Consider the following 23,828-nt stretch of genomic DNA (forward strand, 5'->3'; position numbering starts at 1 on the left):
CAAAGTTTCAGCCCGATCGGTTAAAATTGACAAAGTTTCATACAAACTTTCATCCCCTATTTTATCCCCTTAGGGGTGGAATTTATCAAAATCCCTTCTTAGCGGATGTCTACGTCATAACATCTACCTGCATACCAAATTTCAGCCCGATTCGTCCAGTGGTTTGGGCTGTGCGTTGATAGACCACTATGTCAGTCAGTCACCTTTGAGTTATATATATTTAGAGATACATAAGTTCTGCTTACCGTGGGACTAGATGACGCTGTATTAATAGAGTCATATATTTGTTAGGGTCATTATTATTATACATACAAATTTTATTGATTTGTTCAATTTCAGTTCTAATATTTGATATTTAAAATAATAATGCATCTACTACTGAATTTAAGGACTGAATCAAAGTGAAAATGAACCTAAAATTTGGTGATAAAAGAAACAAACTGTTTACGAATGGCTACTTGTGTTAGATTAGCTATTTGAAAGTGTTTACTCACGTTTACGAGCGGAGACGTGACCCCAGGCCAATGCTACTCGTGAGCCTCGATGGAGTTTGTTTGCTCAAATCGCATCTTTCAAGAGCTACCCTTTGAAAATCCAACGAAAGTAAAATATAATCTATACATATAAATAAAATTGGAGTGTCTCTTTGTAATATTGAAATAACCGTTTTTACATGCATGTGAAAATAAATACGGTACATACAACGAAATAACATTTTTTACAATTTTTTCAGTCTGTCTGTCTGTTCCGGCTAATGTCTGATGTTCATTGCGCGGTTCATGTAATTTAAACGACTGAGGTTTCTTAAAGAGTTTATTTTTAGTGTTAAGTGGAACTACGGTCGTAAAAGACATATATTTCAAAATTGATAATAAAGAAGAATTGTTTGATATGATGCCCACGGCTACCTTTTACCATCGCACCGCTCACCATCGACAGGGAATTCATTCCCACACGCCGGAACGTAAGTGGTCTCGGACAGTGCAGTTTCAGAGGAGCTTCCTCCCGCGTACACTTACATTGTGGAATGAACTTCCTGTCGAGGTTTTCTCACAAAACTATAGCATGGGGTTTTTCAAGAAGGGTATATTAAGGTTTCTTAAGGGTCGGCAACGCGCACGTGACAGCCCTGGTGTTTCAGGCGTCCATAGGCTACGATAACCGTTGACCATCAGATGGGCCGTATGCTTGTTTGCCACCTACGTGATATAAATAAGAGAAAAAATAAAAATGGAACAAAATGTATATATAAAAAAGGTGCGTTATGCACATGTAATAACAATATCTCTGGACAATTCACACAGCGCCATCTAGTCCCAAGCTAAATAAAGTTTGTGTTAGATAACGGATAGAAATATTTCAATACATATTTTTTATAAGAGTGTATATTACGGGTACTAGACAACTGATATAAACACAGACATACATATTTTTGTAAATACATACACAATATACATAGAAAACACTAACATTAATACAAACAATCATACTCAAAAATACAAATGTTTGTACCGCGAGCAACCGAACCCGCATCTATCAGAAGCAAAGCGGTGTTCTAAACCGCTCGACCCATGAGGACGTCAAATATATAAGAGATATATTTATTTGAATCGCGCAATGGATATCATATATAGGCACTTTTCATGAAACGAGCCGTTAGTTCGTTTTCATTTACAATTGCATAAAAAAACTTTATAAGTATGTTTCACAAATAGATAATTATTGTTTCGAAAAAACAGCAATATTCATAATATTAATACTAAATTTAAAGACAAACTGGCTGTCCCCAGGTATCGTTTAGAAAAAGTTAATAGGTATTTTATGGGAATAGGTCTAAAAATTTACAATAAGATACCAAAGGATATGTTGGAATTACCCTTAAATAAATTCAAAACATCTGTTAAATCATATTTACTGAGCAAAGCCTATTACTCACTAAACGATTACTTGAATGACGAGCGTGCATGGCAATAGTTGTTCATGCACGGGATTTTCATTTAATGTTAGACATAGACACCTATATAAATATACATTGTAAATAAACTGGCTTTAAAAAAAAAAAGTAATTCAATTGAGTTTCTTGCCAGTTCTTCTCAATTGGATCTATATACCGAACTGGACGGTGGGGAAAAATTTAATATTATAATGTAAAAATTTGACGTGCGTAATCGGCTAAAGTGTCCTACATGAATAAATTATTTCTGATTTTGAATTTGAATTGTATTTTTTTTTTATTGACAATAAGCAAATGACAGTTTAATAATTCAGTAAATTATTACAGTTCAGGGAACTACATCCTGAAACGCTCTATTCAGTGATCGCCGAGTAGCGAGAACAGCCGGTCGCGTTGCTCCGTAGCACTTGCTACGAAACAGCTACGAACTTTGACGGATGCAAATATTCAAGTGAAATTTTCCTAAAAAAAAATTTAACTTTGTAGGAATAATTAATTTTATACTTTATTGCGTAATCGTTGACAGAAAATATAAAGAAATTGTGTTTTAAACTGATATAAGTAAATTTAATATGTTTATAACTTAAGTTTGCATAAAATATTGAAGTAGATTTTAGTGGTTTTAAATTAGTGATAAATCTATATAATTCTTGTAATTATACTTAATAGTGATAAAATAATGTTTGAATAGCATTTCTAAATAATAAACAATTCAAGATGGAGTCATTTTTACGTGTAAACGAAACGCCAGAACACTTTTATGAGAGATGCACGAATTTGAGTTACTTCGACTGCAGCGAGGAGGAGATGCTATGGTGGATGATGGGACCCCAAAGATTACCACTTCAGGAGATCATACCAATATCTGTGGTACTGCTGGTGATCTTCCTGACGGGTGTGGTGGGGAATGTGGCCGTTTGTGTGGTGATAGTCAAACACCCTGGTATGCACACTGCTACCAATTACTACCTATTCAGCCTGGCGCTCAGTGATCTGCTGCTGTTGCTGTTTGGTAAGTATATGTGTAATATTTCCATTTATGAGTGTAACATGTTTCACTGCAACTTATAAATTACTTATTATTACTTTTTTTTTATAACACGGGTTAAAATATAAAACGGAGCAAGATCAGAATAATTCCTTCTCTAATTTTAAATAACAACAAAGGAATTATTCTGATTTTGGGAATGATATTGGCGTAATTTAGATTTAAATATGAATTTGGTAGTTCTGGATTTTATGTCAAGACGTAAATCATTCCAGGATTTTATGGCTTGTAATGTAAAAGATTTAGAAAACAACATATATAACATTACTATACCTTGCCGTTTATATATTTTTATTTAAATTAAAAAGAAATATTTATTTCAATACTACATAATACTAATACAATTATAATTTAACAGTAAATTGTAATAATTTATCGGCGTATAATTTATTTATTTCCTAAACTACCATCCTGAACATGGATGAATGGCGGTCCTCCACAGTGCGGTTTTCTAGAAACTTTTTGCCTCGCACAACCACATTGTGGAATCACATTCCAGCAATGGTATTTCGGAACCGATACGATATTGAAACCTTCAAGAAAAGAGGTTATTCCGCTTTAAAAGGTCGACAACATATTTGCAATTCCCCTGGTATTGCTGGTGCTCATGGGCGGCGGTAATCACTTACCATCAGGTGAGACGCATGCTCGTTTGTCCCCTGTGTTATAAAAAAAATAACGTTTTTACGATGAAAATATAATAATGTTATACTTATTTATTTATATATATGTACTGATGATAATTAGAGTTTACCCGTAACTTCTTTTTTTAGATTTGAAACATCTTGCATTTTTTACAATATTTGTCTGCCTGTCTGTTTGTTCCGGCTAATCTCTGAAATGGCTGGACCGATTTTGACGAGACTTTTTTTGGCAGGTAGTTGATGTTATAAGGAGTAATTAGGCTATTTTTATTTTAGAAAAATTCTTTCAATTTAGAAAATTAAAGTTAAATTCGACGAAGTCGCGTGTACAGCTAGTAAATGTATATAAGTGCATGAGAGTACAATCACCACATGAAACCGTTGATTCGTTTATAGTCGACTGATCACAATTGTCTGTATTAGACATACATGAATAAAGAGACTGATTCAATTTGTAAATGCATAAGAAGTTACAAATTCACACCTACCTGGCTGGGCACGAGTGCTGTTTTAATCTTATCTAAATATATATAACTCAAAGGTGACTGACATAGTGATCTATCAACGCATAGCCCAAACCACTGGACGGATCGGGCTGAAATTTGACATGCGGGTAGGTGTTATGACGTAGGCATCCGCTAAGAAAGGATTTTGATTAATTAAACCCCCAAGGGGATAAAATAGGGGATGAAAGTTTGTATGAAACTTTGTCAATTTTAAACCGATCGGGCTGAGACTTTGCATGCATAAAGCTACTATGACGTAGGCGTCCCCTAAGAAAATATTTTGACAAATTCCACCCCTAAGAAGATAAATGCGAACGAAGTCGCGGGCAAAAGCTAGTTAGTATTATAAACGCGAAGTTTGTCTTTCGCGCAAAAACTACTGAACGGATTTTGATGAAACTTTACAGTAATATAGCTTATACATCAGAATAACTTATATGCTATAAATTTCACGCGGGTTAGTAATGATATAAATCTAATTATTTTATTACGTTCCTTATAGAAATAGAAATAATCTTTATTCAAATAAACTTAATATAAGCACTTTTATGTAAATAGTCAATTTTTAGTATTCTTCTACGGAATGCAGATTCATCACAAAAAGAATGAGCAAGAAACTTGTGTGTTGCTCTTTTAAATAAATATTGATTTACTTATATTTAATTAACAACAAGGATTAGGCATGCGACAATCAACATAGAAACCGCACGCACTTAATCTCTGTTCAATCAAATAACATTGTCAGCGCTATGAGTTTTAAGTTAGATATTTTCTACAAAAACATTATTATCATTTATAAATTCTTAAATTTTATAATAGACTACTTTACAAAGAAAATATTTTATGACACATTTGAATACACAGCTTGTGGAATATGTATAATAAATATATGTACTGAGGTACGAGCCACTTAGTTTGAGGCGAGACTTCGCTTTGCTTTGTGTGTTCTACCGATTATACAACGGACTGTGTTCTGAGGAATTGTCCGACATGACGCCTACGGCCACCTTTTACCATCGCACCGCTCGCCATCGACAGGGAATTCATCCCCACACGTTGGAACCTAAGTAGACTCGGACAGTGCGGTTTCAGGGGAGCTTCCTCCCGCGTACACGATTGTGGAATGAACTGCCTGCCGAGGTTTTCCGAGACTACAGCATAGGGTTTTTCAAGAAAGGTATGTTAAGGGTCGGCAACGCACACGTAACACCCCTGGTGTCTCAGGCGTCCATAGGCTACGGTAACCATTTACCATCAAATGTGCCATATGATTGTTTCTATGGTATATAGACTTGAATATTTACCTCTATCTACCTACTACAGCCGCCAAACAGCTGACTTTGTAAGCTGTATTTCAGTAGAACAGTGGGACATCGCAGTAAAATCACAGAATAAGAGACGGACCATCTTAGTCTTAGCAATGTATGAGTGGTATCACGGGCGTCACGTGATAACGTGATAACGTGATGACCGTGGTGCTGTTCAGGTGTATAGGCGACGGTTTTTTTATTTATTAATGTTCCCGCGACTTCGTCCGCGTGGAATTTAACTTTATTTTTCTAAAATAAAAGTAGCCTAAGTTACTCCCTATTACATCAGCTACCTGTCAAAAAAAGTCCCGTCAAAATAGGTCCAGCCATTTCAGAGATTAGCCGGAACAAACAGACCGATAGACAGACAGACTAAAATTGTAAAAAGTTTTTGTTTGTGTGCCGTATTTATATTCATATGCATGTAGTAAGAAACGGTTATTTCAATATTACAAACAGACACTCCAATTTTATTTATATGTATAGATTTACAGCCAGAGATAGTAGGTTCGTATTATTTTTTTTTTATCTCTATTTATGATTACAATTATTTTTTATGTTTTTGTGGTAAACAGCAACATTTTTATTTAATTCATAAAAATTAAATGTACATTTCAATAGTTTATAATAGACTGCCTCAGTGCTCTACCTTACTTTCGATGGTCGCGGGTTCGATTCCTCGCAGGGCACAAACATTAGTATTCATGAATATGATTATTTGTGTCGGTATAGGTGTCTTTTATGTATAAAAAATGTATAAGTACTTGTATCAGTCGATTACGAAATGAAATGAAAATAAAAATGAAATTTGTTACAAGCTTTGCTTAACTTGAGACTAGATGGCGCTGTGTGAATTGTCCAGTCCAAAATTAAACTATTTTCCCTTGCACGTGGACTTTATCTATTATTATTAATATGAACGACGCTGGTTACAACTTACCATCAGGCGGGCCTTAAGGTTGTCTGCCATTTCAAATGTATTAAAAATGTTTATCCTTTATAAAGAAAGAATAAAATATTAGTATGTCTTTATCATATTAGTACATTATATATATGAGAAAAGCTGCGCAGATGGATCCTGAGACTAGTTCTATGATTATTTCTGTAGCTGTGAAAGTTGAGCTCTTACATTCATCAACGGAATGACTTCGCTCAGACAGTAAGCCACACAATCTTTATATAAATGAGACTGCCGCAGTCTCTTGAGTGCAGATGTTTTAAATCAGTGATTCCCAAAGTGGACTATCGACCCCCAGGGGTCTATGAGAAAATGCAAGGGCTCTACGACAGAAAGAAAGAAAAATATTTTATTCAGTGCAATGTAAAAAATACAATAATAATAATAATAATAATCTCAGGACGATTCACACAGAGCCATCTAGACCCAAGTTAAGCTAGCTAGAGCTTGTGTTATGGGTGCTAGATAACTGATACATATACATAGATATTTTTTTGTAAGTACATACATATTATACATAGAAAACACCCAGACCGATACAAACAATCATACTCATAAATACAAATGTATGTGCCGTGCGAGGAATCGAACCCGCGACCATCGGTCGTAAAGCGGTCAATATAAACAACAAACGAAAAAAAAGAGCAAATAAAATGTACATATAATTAAACTTAATTTACCGTGTAGATAATTAAAAATAAACATAAAATAATCATTTTTAACATCCAAAAATGCACTGAAATGGCTCCACTCAGCTTTAATGTATGTCCTAGGTGAACATACAGCTGGTTTTCAGTGGCACCAAAAATATATATATAAAAGGGGGAGAGAGAGAGGGCACTATTTAAAATATTAATGATAATAATTAAAACAAAATTACAACTAATAAATACAAACCAATTACATATAGTAGAAAGAATAAAATAGAATAAAATAACATTTAGAATAGAAAGAATAGAATAGACTAGAAAATCATTTATTCAAATAAACTTAATTTAAGCACTTTTGAATAGTCAACATTTTTTTAAATCTACCGCTTATTCGGAAAGCTGCCTCATCACAAGAAGAATAAGCAAGAAACTTGTGTGTTGCTCTTTTAAACAATCCTTGTAAGTTCACATTTTACAAGTCGAAACGTGTGAATACAAACTACCAACCAGCACTAATTTATTTAGGCTCAAATATAAAAACACAATAAGATTAAATCAGTCGTAGTGATAAGAGCAGACCAGTCCCTACAAGCAGCACTCGTTCACCAGTATGACGGAAGAGCCAGCCATCACTGCGCTCGACCATATTTTAGGGAGCCCAATAACCCGGCCCACCACGCCGCCACATGTCTGGACATTTTAGTGAGCATGACTACTCATTCCACTCGACCACGTCACAGCTACAAAAATTACTATATGGTAGGTAGTTACAGTATTCGCACTTTACATAAGGATGCATGCGGCAATCAATACAAAAGCCGCTACGCTATCATATATCAAGAAAGCAGTATGAAAATTAAAATTATAACGTTGTCCGCAAATAAACTTATTCTTGCTATATATTGCTATCATCTATAAATTCATCTATCCTATAATAGGCTTTTTTACATAACATTTGATTAATATAAAGTTTGAATTGCCTCTCTGTCAGATTTAGCATTATCATTAATAAATATAAACATTAAACATATATATACGACTACTTTGCCGTAAGATTTATAGGTTAAATAGTACATAGATGATTCTTGTATAGTTTTTTAAAGGTGAATAATGATTTTCATTTTCATTTCATTTAGCGGTTATCTTGTTGTTTTTACATTATGTTTTTAAGACTACACTTCACTGCAGTTGGAAATTTACAAAAATCTGTACCAGGTAAGAATGGGGGTCTACCCAAAACAGAAAAATATGGCAAGGGTTTGGGAACCTCTGCTTTATATGGACTAGATTAGTTCACAGAAACAGAGTAGAAATAGAAATATTATATAATTTGCTTTTGCAATAGCATATGCTGGTGGTCACTCTATTCTCTCAAGTTTGAATTTAAAAATGAATCTGTATTATTGTAAACATGTACAACATTTATTTGAAAAGAATACGAGCTGAGTTTCTTGTCAGTTCTCATCTCGAGATCATTCCGAACTGACGGTAGATTTGACATATCCTAAGAGTCTGTAATAGACCTACATGAATAAAGATATTTTGAATTTGAATTTGAAATAATATTTATTCAAAAAACTTATCATAAGCATTCTTGATTAGACACATTTTTTTTATTCTACCACTCATTCTGTGTGTTGCTGTTTTCAATAAATGTTTTCTATAAATTTAAATTAACAAGGATTAGGCATGCGACAATCAACATAGAAACCGCTACGCAATAAATCTTTGTTCAATCAGATAACATTGTCAGCGCTATGAATTTTAAGTTAGTAATTTTCTACAAAAACATTATTTTCATTTATAAATTCTTCAATTTTATTATAAGCTTCTTTACAAAGGAAATGTTTTGTAAGATATTTGAATCTTTTTCAGGCAAATTTGTATTCATAATGATGTTTGTGTCGGTCTGGTTGTTTTCCATTTATAATATGTATGTATTTACAAAAAAAATATATCTATGTATTTATACCAGTAGTCTACCACTAAGTACCCATAACACAAGCTTTAGCTAGCTTAATTTGGGTCTAGATGGCGCTGTGTGAATTGTCCTTAGATTATTATCATTACATAGTATAAAACTATGTCGCTGTCTGTCCATCCGTATGTATGCTTAAATCTTTAAAACTACGCAACGGATTTTGAAGCGGTTTTTTTTAATAGATAGAGTGATTCAAGAGGATGGTTTATATATATGTAAAATACATGTACATCCGTATGAAACCGGGGCGAGTAGCTATTATTAAACTGCACATATTCTTGCGGACTGACAAACAGTAGGACGGATTAAAATTTACTCAGAAACTGTTTGAGTTTCCATTAGCAATTTTATAGAAGACTAGCGATCAAACCGGTTTTGCTTGGCTAGGTTGGTTGAGGTTTTCTTTAAGATATATTATTTCTCAACCGGTTTTGCATGGCTAGGTTGGTGAGAAATACTGGAATATTCTAATAAGCGGAGAGGAATGAAATATGTGTTAGCTTAACGGTGTTTAATGGCAGACAAAAGAATATGACACATCTAAAGACACATGAAACAGTTTACCCTGCACTTAATTTAATAATTAATCTACCTACATATTTCCTAATATATCACAGTTGGTTGAGGTTTTCTTTAAGATATATTATTTCTCAACCGGTTTTGCATGGCTAAGTTGGTTGAGATTTTCTTTAAGATATATTATTTCTCAACTGGTTTTGCTTGGCTAAGTTGATTGAGATTTTCTTTAAGATATATTATTTCTTAACCAGTTTTGCATGGCTAAGTTGGTTGAGATTTTCTTTAAGATATATTATTTCTCAACCGGTTTTGCTTGGCTAGGTTGGTTGAGATTTTTTTAAGTTATATTATTTCTTAACCGGTTTTGCATGGCTAGGTTCGTTGAGATTGTTTTAAGATATATTATTTCTCAACCGGTTTTGCTTGGCTAGGTTGGTTGAGATTTTTTTAAGATATATTATTTCTTAACCGGTTTTGCATGGCTAGGTTGGTTGAGATTTTTTTAAGATATATTATTTATTAACCGGTTTTGCTTGGCTAGGTTGGTTGAGACTTTAAGATATATTTTTTAAGATATATTATTTCTCAACCGGTTTTGCATGGCTAGGTTGGTTGAGATTTTCTTTAAGATATATTATTTCTCAACCGGTTTTGCTTGGCTAGGTTGGTTGAGATTTTCTTTAAGATATATTATTTCTTAACCGGTTTTGCATGGCTAGGTTGGTTGAGAGGTTGGTTTTTTTAAGATATATTATTTCTCAACCGGTTTTGCTTGGCTAGGTTGGTTGAGATTTTTTTAAGATATATTATTTCTTAACCGGTTTTGCATGGCTAGGTTGGTTGAGGTTTTCTTTAAGATATATTATTTCTCAACCGGTTTTGCATGGCTAGGTTGGTTGAGATTTTCTTTAAGATATATTATTTCTCAACCGGTTTTGCTTGGCTAGGTTGGTTTCTTTTCTAAGATAAATTATTTTTTTGATAGTAATTTTGTTATCTTACAAAATTACTATCTTCAATATTCTATTATATTATATGCGAAAGACTTTTTCAAATGGATTGAGTGATCTTTTAGTATATCCATTCACAATAAAAAAGTACCCTTTTATTTTGATTTTGGGTACTAAGAGATCAAAACCGTTGCTAAAAATATCCTTCAATCCTTGTTCCTGACGGGTCTAGGGAGAGAACTTGAAAAAAGGGCGAACACAATAGATCTATGTAGGTCGCAGTGCTACAGGTCTCAGCACCTGACAATAGCCCAAAACTCTCAATAAAAAAAAATAGCGTACCTAATTCTGAAGGTATATACAATCTAGTCTGTAAACATATTCGTTTAAGAGCTCGAAGTGTAATACAAAAACATTAATATACAATAAGGTGTATAACTGAGTCAGTACTTCACAGTACTTTATGGAAATCATAAAAAGCAGCGAAAAAAATGCAGGATTAATTGTTAAATAATAAACGAATTACGGTATTAAAAACACGGTGCAAAAGTGAGTCAATCAATATTAATTATTTAAAAGTTTTAAAGCACAGATAGTGGACAATAATTACACGGGTTAAGTAATTAATGAGTTATAGATTAAAATAATAAGACATAATTTAAAAAGGTTTTAATAACTGTTATTATAATTCATATAATAAAAAATTACAGAACATTGACTCAGTTTTGCACCTTACTGTATATATATACTAGCTGTTCGCCCCGGCTTCGCCCGGGTGTACATGTATTATACACATAAACCTTCCTCTTGTATCACTCTATCTATTAAAACAACCGCTTCAAAATCCGTTGCGTAGTTTTAAAGATTTAAGCATATATAGGGACGGACAGACGGCGACAGCGACTTTGTTTTATACTATGTAATGATAAGTATGTATTTAATTATAGGAGTCAACAGAGTATCAGCGCTGCAGACTTATCTGTAGCATCATGCTGAGTTGGTTGCCTCTTCATCATTGCGACACACAAAGTCACCTCCATTTTTTAATTTGTAACGTTTATATTCCTGCATTTTTAATTAGTAAACTTTATTTCTATTTATAAAATGTATCTCATGTATGTTATGTGTTTGTAATTGTTGAATAAAGCATTTATCTATCTATCTATATATATATACATTAATTATAAATTACCTTTGTTTATATAGAATATTTCATACTACAAGATGAAAACTGAGAATTAAAAAATAAAATAAGAGTTTATATTATGAGAACTTAACAATGTTTGGCGTACTTACTTCTATATCATACACTATGCAGCACCCGCGACTTCGTCCGCGTGGAATTGAACTTTATTTTTCTAAAATAAAAGTAGCCTAAGTTACTCCTTATTACATAAGCTTCCTGCCAAAAAAAGTCCCGTCAAAATTTCAGCCGTTTCAGAGATTAGCCGGAACAGACAGACAAAAATTGTAAAAAATGTTAATTTGGTGTATGTACCGTATTTATATTCATATGCATGTAGTAAAAAATGATTATTTCAATATTACACACAGACACTCCAATTTTATATATGAATATATTTGCACCGCCAACATTTATTCTCTGCACCACCAATGGTCGACTGGTAGAAAATGCCGCATGGTGTCAAGTCCGCCAAATGTACTTTACTATATTTTGTATATTGTATGCATTGAAGTTAAATAAATAAATAAATATACATATATTTGTGGACGAAGTCACAGATAGAAGCTATAGAACAATTTTGTTTGTAAACACCTTTATACTTTCTATTTAATTTAATACATTCTGGCTATTTGAAGAATCTTATTGAGAAAGAAATGTGATAAAAATTTGTTGCGCTCCTGAATTCCTTCAATAGAATCTTTTCCTTCTTTTTTAATACATCAATTTATTTTTACAGTTAGTAATAAATATTTTTTGGCTATTTTCATAATTATGTAGGCTGGAGCTTTTAATAAAAAATACCTTCTAACAGAACCTTGTATACCTGATACAGAAGATATTTTTTAAGTCACGATGGTGACAATCAAGCATACGGCTCGTCTGATAGTAAATTGCTACCGAAGCCTATGGACGCTTGAAACACCAGAGGTGTCACATGCCGACCCTTAAGAAACTTAAACATATCCTGGTGTTGGTAGTTATCCAATAAAATAAAATAGAAATAATATTTATTCAAATAAATAACAAGTAAGAGGCATGCGATAATCAACATAGAAATCGCTACGCACTCATTATTAGTGTAATTAGATAATATTGTCAGTGCTATGGATTTTAAGTTTTTCTATAAAAACATCATTATCGTTAACGAATTCTTCAATTTCATAGTAAGCTCTTTAGCAAAGTAAGTGTTTTATATGACATTTTTTTAGGCAGATTTATAATAAACTTAATATATTTTGAATAGCCATATTTTTTTATTCTACCGCTCATTCGGAATACAGACTCATCACAAGAAGAACGAAGAAGAAACTTGTGTGTTGCTGTTTTGTATAAATATTGCTCAGCCTTAATTTTTAAGAATTTTGTGTGAAGATAAACTACCAAATAGCAAAGTTCACATTTTCTATGTTCTAATAAAATATCATTTATATTTTTTAATAATAATGTAAGATCCACTAATTATGATGACGACTTAGGCTTTGAAGCCGGCTACCGGAAGAGAAACCCCAAGTAGCGCCCGTGACTTGTGACACGGGTGTAGGTTTAAAAGGCCCTTTTAGAATACATTAACACTCACCTTCACTACTTGCAGCTTCCCCCCAGGCCCAACTTAGTTCGGGGTACACCCGTCTCCAGTACAATTCACTTTAGTATCCGAAATACAACCGGCACGTTCTGTGGTTGTCGACTGAATGCCGTGACTTATTCAACGAAAGAGAATTATTTAACTACCGACCTCCGTATTTATAAACCGAAGTCTGTGTAGTAGGGAGACAAGCGGGGGTAACGGTTATCTTATGACAAATAACTTAGTTCGGTCCATAAATACTAGATGGCGCTATTTACAATATTTGTAATAATCTTTACATTGGGTACTTCATTAGTACTAAACACAAACTACCTTCTTTTAATATCTTTTTAAAATATCAGATTTTTCTACAATATTTATGTGAACTCTAACAATAATAATAATAATCTTTAGTTACTGCTCAGGAAAGCAAATTTACAATATTAAAAAAGAACCAAAAATATATATTTAAACTTTCAAGTTATTTCTTTTAGTCTGCAGTCTGAACTACCTAGTTTTCGACCTCGAAACCTGTACTACAGATGTCCAGGCTCTCTCCAAGGACTTACTGCGCTATATAATGATTACTTACAAGGATTATTTAAAAGAACAACACACAAGTTTCTCGCTCGTTCTTCTTGTGATGAGAAAACTGTCCGAATGAGCGGTAGTAAAAAAAAATTGTTATGACTATTCAAATGTGCTTAAATTAAGTTTATTTGAATAAATGATTTTCTATTCTATTCTATTCTAAAATGTCTTCTATGTTTTGTTACAATTAATTTCTATAAAAAGAGCACAGGAATTTCAATATAAAGACTGTAGACTGTGTTTAAATTTACCCCAATTTTAATTTATACATCAACCCTTTCAGACGCTTTGGAATGTTGCAGGGTAGCAATATTACAACCCTTAACGATGAAGAGGTTTTAAGCTGGATGTATTGTTATTTGTTATTGAGCTAATAAAGTTGTTACTATAAAATAGTTATTTATGTCGGCCCACTCCACTGTGATTTAAAATAAACTGAATTTTATATTTCCAGTAGTAAATTAAATACTTAGTTACTACACGGTATAAACATTTGTATTCATGAGTATAATTGTTTGTGTGATAATGAGACTTTTATTTCAAAATTCAAATTCAAAATATCTTTATTCATGTAGGTCTATTACAGACTCTTATGATATGTCAAATCTACTGTAAGTTCGGAATGATATCGAGATGAGAACTGACAGGAAACTCAGCTCGTATTTTTTTCAAATAATAGTGGAACATGTTGATAATAATACACAGTCATTTGGGAGAAAATTCAAATTTGGCATATGCCATCGCAAAGAACAAAAAATTTCATCAGTGATCACAACCTGAAAAAATCAGTCCCCATAAGCAGCACCCGTTCACGAGTATGACGGATGAGACAGCCATCATTGCACTCAACCATATTTGAGGAGCACATCGACCCGGCCCACCACGCCGCCACAAGTTTGAACTTTATAGCGAGCATGACTGTTTCAGGTTACTCCACTACGTCAATTATATTATTTACAGCATAGGCTGTAATTGTTTTTTTATTATTCATGTTGCTTTACACAATTATGATATACAATTAAATAATTCATACACATAACATACACCTTTTAGGCTGCATTAATTAATCAATTAATCAATTAATCAATTAATCAATATCTTGCGAGTACTCTTCAATTTTGTAATAAGCTTTATTTGTCAACATTTGTTTTAATTGGATATGGGACACAGTCACCTAGATACATCAAAATAATAATTGCATTTAATAATGTCTAGTAAGACAAATTCAATATTGTGTACTAAGCACTGCTGTGTCTAAACTGTGTCACCCCACCTTACATTTTCCTATTGTTATTTAGTATATAAGATCATTATTTCTACGTACATAGTGTCAGTTTATCATCATCTGTAATATACATCGTCTCGACCAACAAACACAGTATCATTCACCCGCAACATTGGATAATAGTGATGACAGGAGCGGTGGTGAGAGTAAACACACACAGTAGGGTGTAACATTTAACTGTTACATCTTGAATACTCTAGCTTACACTAATTACATAAACTATATATATGAGGTACTGCGTGACCTACGTGTCGTTATACAAAACGTACACTCGCACAATCTTTTACTGAACGTGCTGATTTGCATCACTATACCACATAATAAATTTATTATATCTATTCTCATTTTTTATAATATTAGGTAATTCATTGTATATTTTCATTGCCATGGAATAGATGCTCGCTGGAGAAGGCGTGTTCTAGAGTGGAGACCGCGAATTGGCAAACGTAGTGTAGGACGCCCCGCAGTTAGGTGGAGCGACGACATACGTAGAGTTGCGGGTAATAACTGGAAGAGAAGGGCTGAAGATCGTGCCCAGTGACGTGCCTTGGGAGAGGCCTATGTCCAGCAGTGGACTGCAGTGGGCTGATGATGATGATGATGACAGGACATACATGGACTTACCCTCTTTTAAATAAATATTGTTTTATATAGATTCACATTAACAGGGTTTAGGCATGCGACAATCAACATAGAAACCGCTACGCACTTAATCTCTGTTCAATCATAACACTGTCAGCGCTATGAATTTTAAGTTAGTAATTTTCTACAAAAACATTATTATCATTTATAAATTTTTTAATGAATATAATTAAGTTTATTTGAATAAAGCTTATTTCTATTTCTAGTTGTTCAGGATTACATTTTTAAGGATTTGTTGTGAATATAAACTGCCAAATAGCAAATTTTACATAAGTAAATAAAAAGTTACTTGGATAACAAAATAAATAGTGATTTCCACTCGCACTCGCGTAAGTTAGTGAGTTTGATTCTCGTCGGTAAAAACAAAGGGAGCCCAATGAGGGAAAGAGAGGGAGAGAGAGAGACAGAGAGAAGGTAAGAGAGGGAGAGAGGAGGTAAAAGAGAGAGAGGGGGGGGGGGGGAAGAGAGAGAGAGAGAGATTGATGACTGTTTGGCGTCCAGACTACGACTTACATAATTGATAATTTCAGTCTACCCCCTCTAGTACAATGTCGTAATGGTATTTTCTATTGTTAACATTTCTCAATTGTCACAATAAAACTGATTGACGCCATTTTCTATGAACCATTTGAGAGTTGCAGAGGCGAGCTAAGTAGTACGGTTTTACGGAATTGCAACAGTTAAATGGCGCGTACATAATTGCAAAATTGTAGATATTGGTCCGTTTCAAATGAGAATTGTTAGTAACATAAATCGGACCATATTTGACGAAAGTTAGTAATTCGTTTAATGGAAATTGCGTAAGGTTTTATAACAAACAGCCAGAGTGTGTACTCAATTTGCCAGAAAAAAAATTCAAATGTGTTATAAAGTATTTTCTTTGTAAAAAAATTTATTATAAAATTGAAGAATTTATAAATGATAATGTTTTTGTAGAAAATATGTAACTTAAAATTCATAGCGCTAACAATATTATCTGATTGAACGGAGATTAAGTGTGTAGCCGTTTCTATGTTGATTGTCGCATGCCTAATCCTTGTTAATGTAAATCAAACTAAAACAATATTTATTTAAAAGAGCAACACACAAGTTTCTTGTTCATTCTTCTTGTGATGAGTCTGCATTCCGAATGAGCGGTAGAATCAAAAACTTGACTATTCAAAAGTGCTTGTATTAAGTTTATTTGAATAAAGATTATTTCTATTTATATTTTATAGGACATAATAGGGGTAAAATATCAGGAACTCAAAAATATAATAATATCTGAGGAGAATTCACACAGCGTCATCTAAAGCTAAATTATACATATATTTTAAGCAATATTATAATATAATATATATAAAATTCTTGTGTCATAGTGCTAGTTGTAATACTCCGAAACGGCTTGACCGATTTTTATATAATTATATATATATACTCAGTAGGTCTGAGAAATTGACATCCGGGAAGAAATGAAAGGAAGAAAAAAAAGCAAAAATAAACCTCGAGCTGCGATTAGGTTGGTATCTATTTTTTATACCCCTAAGTGATACAGATAGACTACCTGATTTTTTTTATTTTGATACTTGGACCAAATTTTTGTTTTATAATGGCATTAGAAACTTTACACAACCCTAAACTTTCACCCTTTTACCATCAACCCCTATATTTTAATGGCTATATTAATTTATATGGCAAAACAACATTTTCCGGGTGAGATAGTATTAATATATTAATAGCTAGTAATACCTCCACACTTTACTCAATATAATAATACCTTGTGAACCAGGTCATCATAACTCCAATGGAAATTTCCGTCATTCATGATGTGACCATTTATTCATTGACTCAAAACGGGACATAGGTTTTTTTTTCATAGATGATAATGGAATGGTGCACTCGCCTGCGCTAACGGTTTACGCTGGCGGGGCACCAGTGGAGGATGATAAGATGAGCATGAGGTCAGGTCAGTTAGCACATCGTGACAAATTCACCAGAAATTTATCACGATGGTTTCCAGGGGGAACCGCCTGGAGGTCAACCTGACATGGTACATTGATAGTAATGGGATCATGAGTCCACATTACTAACAATATCCTTCCCCGCCGGGACATAGGTTTATGTTAATTAATAGATAGATGTGCGTTGATAGATCACTATGTCAGTCTGTCACCTTTGAGTTATATATATTTAGATTTTATTTGATCTTTTTTTTTCATTTTTTTGTTTTTTATATTGTAATATTGTTGAAAAGCACTGAATAAAATTTTTTTCTTTCTTTCTTTCTTTCTTTCTTTCTTTCTTTATTGTATTTTATCTGTATATCAGTATTGTATTGTATTATGTTGACTGATTAATGTAATTGTGTATCTACTTTTTTTAGTGCTTCTCAACAATGTTACAATATAAAAAAGCACAAACGAAAAAAGGTCAAATATAATCTAAATATATATAATTCAAAGGTGACTGACTGACATAGTGATCTATCAACGCACAGCCCAAATAGAATAGAAAATCATTTCTTAAAATAAACTTACAATGAAGCACTTTTGAATAGTCATCACGTTTTTTATAAACTACCGCTCATTTGGAAAGCTGTCTCATCACAAGAAGAACGAGCAAGAAACTTGTGTGTTGCTGTTTTAAATAATTTTATTGTCACTTTACATTTGAAGTGTGTGAATACAAACTACCAATTAGCACTAATTGAATTAAAAACTCAAATAGAGAAAATATTAAATATACAATAAACTGGTTGAGTAACTAGATAAGAGTAAGTCTATCGTAGTGATTAGAGCAGACCAGTCCCTACAAGCAGCACTCGTTCTCGAGTACGACGGATGAGCCAGCCATCACTGCGCTCGACCATATTTTAGGGAGCAATGACCCGGCCAATGGCCAATGGCCTAAATATAAAAAGGGACAGTCCCGTTCAAAACGGGACGTCTGGTCAGTTTAGTCATTCATGAAATGTAAATATGCGAGTATTTCTTAATATTTTCATGAATGAATTGTATTGTATTGCATGAACTCGCTTTGTGAATCGGTACCAATGGAAAATACGACCTTTAAAGGTCCAACAATAGCGTGCCTTCAATAACAAGGAAAATTTCGGGTGGAATATATTGATTTATTTTTGTTTCCGTATGAAATGTGGCTATATATATATAGAGAAATATTTTACACCTCCTTTGTTTTCTACAACTGACCAAGTTTCTAGTTTCTCTAATGACTCTACTTCTTTGTCTATAGCCATTTTCCACTCTAAATCTTTAACGGCTTCTTTGTATGTTTGAGGTACATCATTTAGACAATTAGTTATTAAACAATATGACATATATATTTCATAATCATGCAAATTTCTAGGTACATTTATTTCGCGTCCAGATCGTGTTCTTACCATTTCATCTTCTATCTCATTATATTTTTCTTCGTCTATGCTTTCTTGTTCTAACTGTATAGGCTTATTACTAATGTTTTTATTATAGTTTTCATTATCAATTATTATAATCTTCTCATTTTCATTTTTGTTATTCTCACTTTTTTCTTTAGGGCAGAATATAGTATTCTGTATATCAAAAATAACATCTGTTGAAGTAATGATTTTGTTATTTTCAGGATCCCACAGTCGATATCCTGGTCCAGAATCATCATCTGCTTCTTTCTTATCCCATTTATTTGGGGTCGGCGTAATATGTTTTTCTCTTCCATTCATCTCTGTTCGCAGTCATTCCGTTATTTACTCCCTTTCTCACCATATCATCTTTCACACAGTCCATCCATCTCATTTTCGGTCTTAGTCTACCCCTATAACCATCCACATTCTGTTAAAGTCCTTAGGATATGATTCCTTGCCCATAACACGATAGACGATTACTCTTTAACCTCTCTGACATCGGTGCCACTTTCATACTTCCTCTGATGTATTCATTCTTTATCTTGTCTATCCTCGTTACACCACACATCCATCTCAACATTCGCATTTCAGTTGCATGCAGTCGTCTCTCATCCGTCGCCTTTATGGACCAGCACTCTGATCCATACAAAATAGCAGGCCGGATCATGATCCTGATCCAGAATAACCTACCATAATCATAAGTTTTGCTCTGGCTTCTAGTTTATTCGGTTATATGTATATATGTATATATATCATAACAAAACTACTTCATATTATGAATGTTCAGCCATTTAGAATTTGATCAGTATAGTTTGTTAATTTATATTTTAATTGTGAGTGTTAAACACATACAATATTTTACTACTTTACTGGCTGCGCCCGTGGTTCACACGCAATTTATAGGCTAAGTGTTATTCTTATGTATAATTTATATTACTGTAGTTTCATCAAAATCGTTTTTGTGTGCTTTCGTGTTTATAATATTAGTAATATATTTTAACTTTCGTGTTTATAATATTAGTAATATATTTTACGTAAATTTGTGCACAATTGTTGGCAATTACTGCTTTTAATTACTGGTCACTCTGAATTTTTTTTATTCTATTTTCTATTTTTTTTAAAACATTGTTTACTCGAATACACACCATGCAAAGATCTATCTTTATACAGGCCTCTTCATTTCAACCGCATCTGAATTAACTACATATACATTTTTTATTAATTCACTAGCTGTGGCCGCGGTTTTATCCGCGTGAAATGAATATATATTTATGTTATATGTTATTTTGATGTATAAACTATATTACTGTAGTTTTATCAAAATCCGTTCAGTAGTTTTTGCGTGAAAGAGTAACAAACATTCATCCATATTCACAAACTTTCGCGTTTATAATATTAAAAAGATTTATTTGTTTCGTAAGATATGAATATTTTACGAAAGTCTAATATTGATGGGAAATTAAAGTAAAACACGCTACACCGTGACTTGGCTGGAAAATGCTCAACTGCGTAGTGTTGAGATGACCAATGTTCCATCCCGGCGCTCAGTCTGTCAGTCCGAAAACCAAATAAATATCCTAAGTAAACTCCGCGTGTTAATTACATACTGCAAAATTGCACACATATAGAAATCATTGCATAGTATAAAACAAAGTCTCTGTCGCTGTTTGTCCGTCCTTATGTATGCTTCAATCTTTAAAACTACGCAATGGATTTTGAAGCGATTTTTTAAAATATAGACCGGAAGACGCAGCGTGGGAAGGCCTCCAGAAAGGATCGACGATCTGCTCAAGATCGCTGGAAGGCATTGGATGCGAGCAGCGCAGGACCGATCGTCGTGGAGATCTTTGGGGGAGGGCTATGTCCAGCAGTGGACGTCTTCCGCGCTGCGATAGATAGATAATTGATTTATTGCCAACATAACACAAATAATACACTACCTGCCGAGGTTTTCTCGAGAGACTACAGCATGGGGTTAAGGTTTCTTAAGGGTCGGCAACGCGCATGTGACACCCCTGGTGTTTCAGGCGTCCATAGGCTACGGTAACCGTTTACCATCAGATGGGCCGTATGCTTGTTTGCCACCTAAGTGGTATAAAAAAAAATACAATTTATTGCGATGATGATATTTAATTTGCGATGATGATGCTGATGATGACACCCGTGCGATGCCGGGGTGAGTAGCTAGTAACGAATGAGCGAAGTAATCTATTTGTAGGTAACATGGGTGTGAGAGGGTATGATTTATTCATCCCATCCTAAATATTCATCATCAGCTAAATATTTGGCGCGCATCAGCTATATATTAAAATTAATATGATTTATTCGGAGGACATTCACGATTCGTAACGTTCTCAATTTTTCATGACTCGTAACAAGTGCGGTATTTCATTACTCGTAATATATCCGATTATTACATAGAAATCGTTACGACTGATTTTGATTTATTGGTAGTCATTTTGACGACCTGGGTGGTCGCGGGTTCGATTCCTCGCACGGCACAAATATTTGTATTCACTAGTTTGTATCGGTTGATACATGCATTGATATCATTACATAGTATAAAAGGAAGTCGCTGTCGCTGTCTGTCCGTCCCTATGTATGCTTAAATCTTTAAAATTACGCAACAGATTTTGAAGCGGAATCTTTTAATAGATAGAGTGATTCAAGAGGAAGGTTTATATGTATAATACATGTACACTCGGGCGAAGCCGGGGCGAGTAGCTAGTATACATATATTACAAAATATAAAACAAAGTCGCTGTCGCTGTCTGTCCGTCCCTATGTATGCTTAAATCTTTAAAACTACGCAACGGATTTTGAAGCGGTTTTTTAATAGATAGAGTGGTTCAAGAGGAAGGTTTATATGTATAATTATGTACACCCGGGCAATGCCGGGGCGAGTAGCTAGTATACATATATTTTATAAAAAACGTTCTCGGGGTTGATCACTAACACCACAGATAACATAATATCTAACACGATGGAGTGACCTTATAAAAACGGCTACACAATTCATTGTAAAATGTTCTCGTACGGACAAAAACCATACCAGATGCAGGCAAATTGAGAGGAGCTTTGTTACCAAGGAGCACAACGAACAGATACAATCAGCATATGCTGGTGGTCACTCTATTCTCCCAAATTTGAATTTTAATAACTGTATTTATCATAAACATGTTCCACTATTATTTGAAAAAAAATACGAGCTGAGTTTCTTGTCAGTTCTTCTCATCTCGATATCATTCCGAACTGATGGTAGATTTGACATATCATAAGAGTCTGTAATAGACCTACATGAATAAAGATATTTTGAATTTGAATTTGAATTTGAATCATAACAGCCACAACCACTCTGTCAAGAGTGAACAAACTTAAGAAGAATTATATTAATTAAACCAGCAGACCAAGTCACTGGCTAAGGTTCTTGAATAAAATAATATTGCGACTATAAATTGAGATGTAAGCTATCCTATCTTTCAAGTTCGATCAAATTGCACACAATATGCAAATCAAATTGGCAATCTGTTCAGTAGTTTAGGAGTACATCGTGGACAAACAATGCGACACGTGATTTTTATATACAAAGATTATATTTTTTACTAGCTGTTCCCGCGGAATTTAACTTTATTTTTCTAAATAAAAAGAATTTTTCTAAAATAAAAGTAGCCTAAGTTACTTCTTATTTCATCAGCTACCTGCCAATAAAAGTCCCGTCAAAATCAGTTCAGCCATTTCAGAGATTAGCCAGAACAAGCAGACCGACAGACAGACAGACAGACAAAAAAAGTTATTTTGGTATATGTACCGTATTTATATTCATATGCGTGTAGTAAAAAACGGTTATTTCAATATTACAAACAGACACTCCAATTTTATTTATATGTATAGATAATAAACAATAATTATTCTTTACACCACCTATTAGAGCAAGAGCCCACGATGGCCAGACATATGTCATATTAGTAATCGTGAAAGTTGTTGTATGTGTGTCCCCAACACAGGTAAGAACGATCCCCAAACATGAAACCTGGATCGTGGTTCCTTTGGCAGGTACCAGGTAACAAAGGTGTAAAAATTTTCATATCAAATTCGTTATTTTAAGAAACTCCATATTTTCATATATTGTTCGTAGCATTATTATAACTTGCGCTGCTCATTGCCAGACCCATAGTGTGGTTCCAACCCCCCGCTGGACCCCCCTAGACTCATAGAAACCGTATATTGGGTAACAACGGTGTATACAATTTCATATCAAATTATGTTCCATCCAGGATTCATGTTTGGGGATCGTTCTTACCTGTGTTGGGGACACACATACAAGAACTTTCACGTTTACTAATAAGACGTATGTCTGGCCGTCGTGGGCTCTTGGGCTATATGGTTGACTGGTAGAAAATACCGCATGGTGTTAAGTCCGCCAAATGTACTGTACTATATATTTAATTATGTGCATTGAAGTTAAATAAATTGAATAAATAAATTATAAAAAAAAATCTTCAATACAATTAAAATTAAAAACTACCGCCATCTTGTATGCCACTCTAATTACATACACATTTCGACGACCTCGGTGGTCTAGTGGTCTAGCACACCGCTTTACGACCGATGGTTGCGGGTTCGATTCCTCGCACGGCACAAACATTTGTATTCATGAGTAT

General features: G+C 33.7%; 1 protein-coding gene across 1 annotated transcript in view; it reads left to right on the forward strand.

The window, feature by feature from the left end:
• The first annotated feature begins 2,671 nt into the window (after window positions 1–2,671).
• LOC131855173 (neuropeptides capa receptor-like) overlaps window positions 2,672–23,828 on the forward strand; it is a 147,408-nt gene continuing 126,251 nt past the window's right edge. The window contains exon 1 of the mRNA XM_059206419.1: window positions 2,672–2,966. Within this exon, the coding sequence (XP_059062402.1) occupies window positions 2,672–2,966 (295 nt within the window). The remainder of the gene's footprint in view (window positions 2,967–23,828) is intronic.

Source organism: Achroia grisella, unplaced genomic scaffold, assembly GCF_030625045.1.
Source record: "Achroia grisella isolate CSIRO2021 unplaced genomic scaffold, CSIRO_AGI_Agris_v1 utg1314, whole genome shotgun sequence".
Lineage (NCBI taxonomy): Eukaryota > Metazoa > Arthropoda > Insecta > Lepidoptera > Pyralidae > Achroia > Achroia grisella.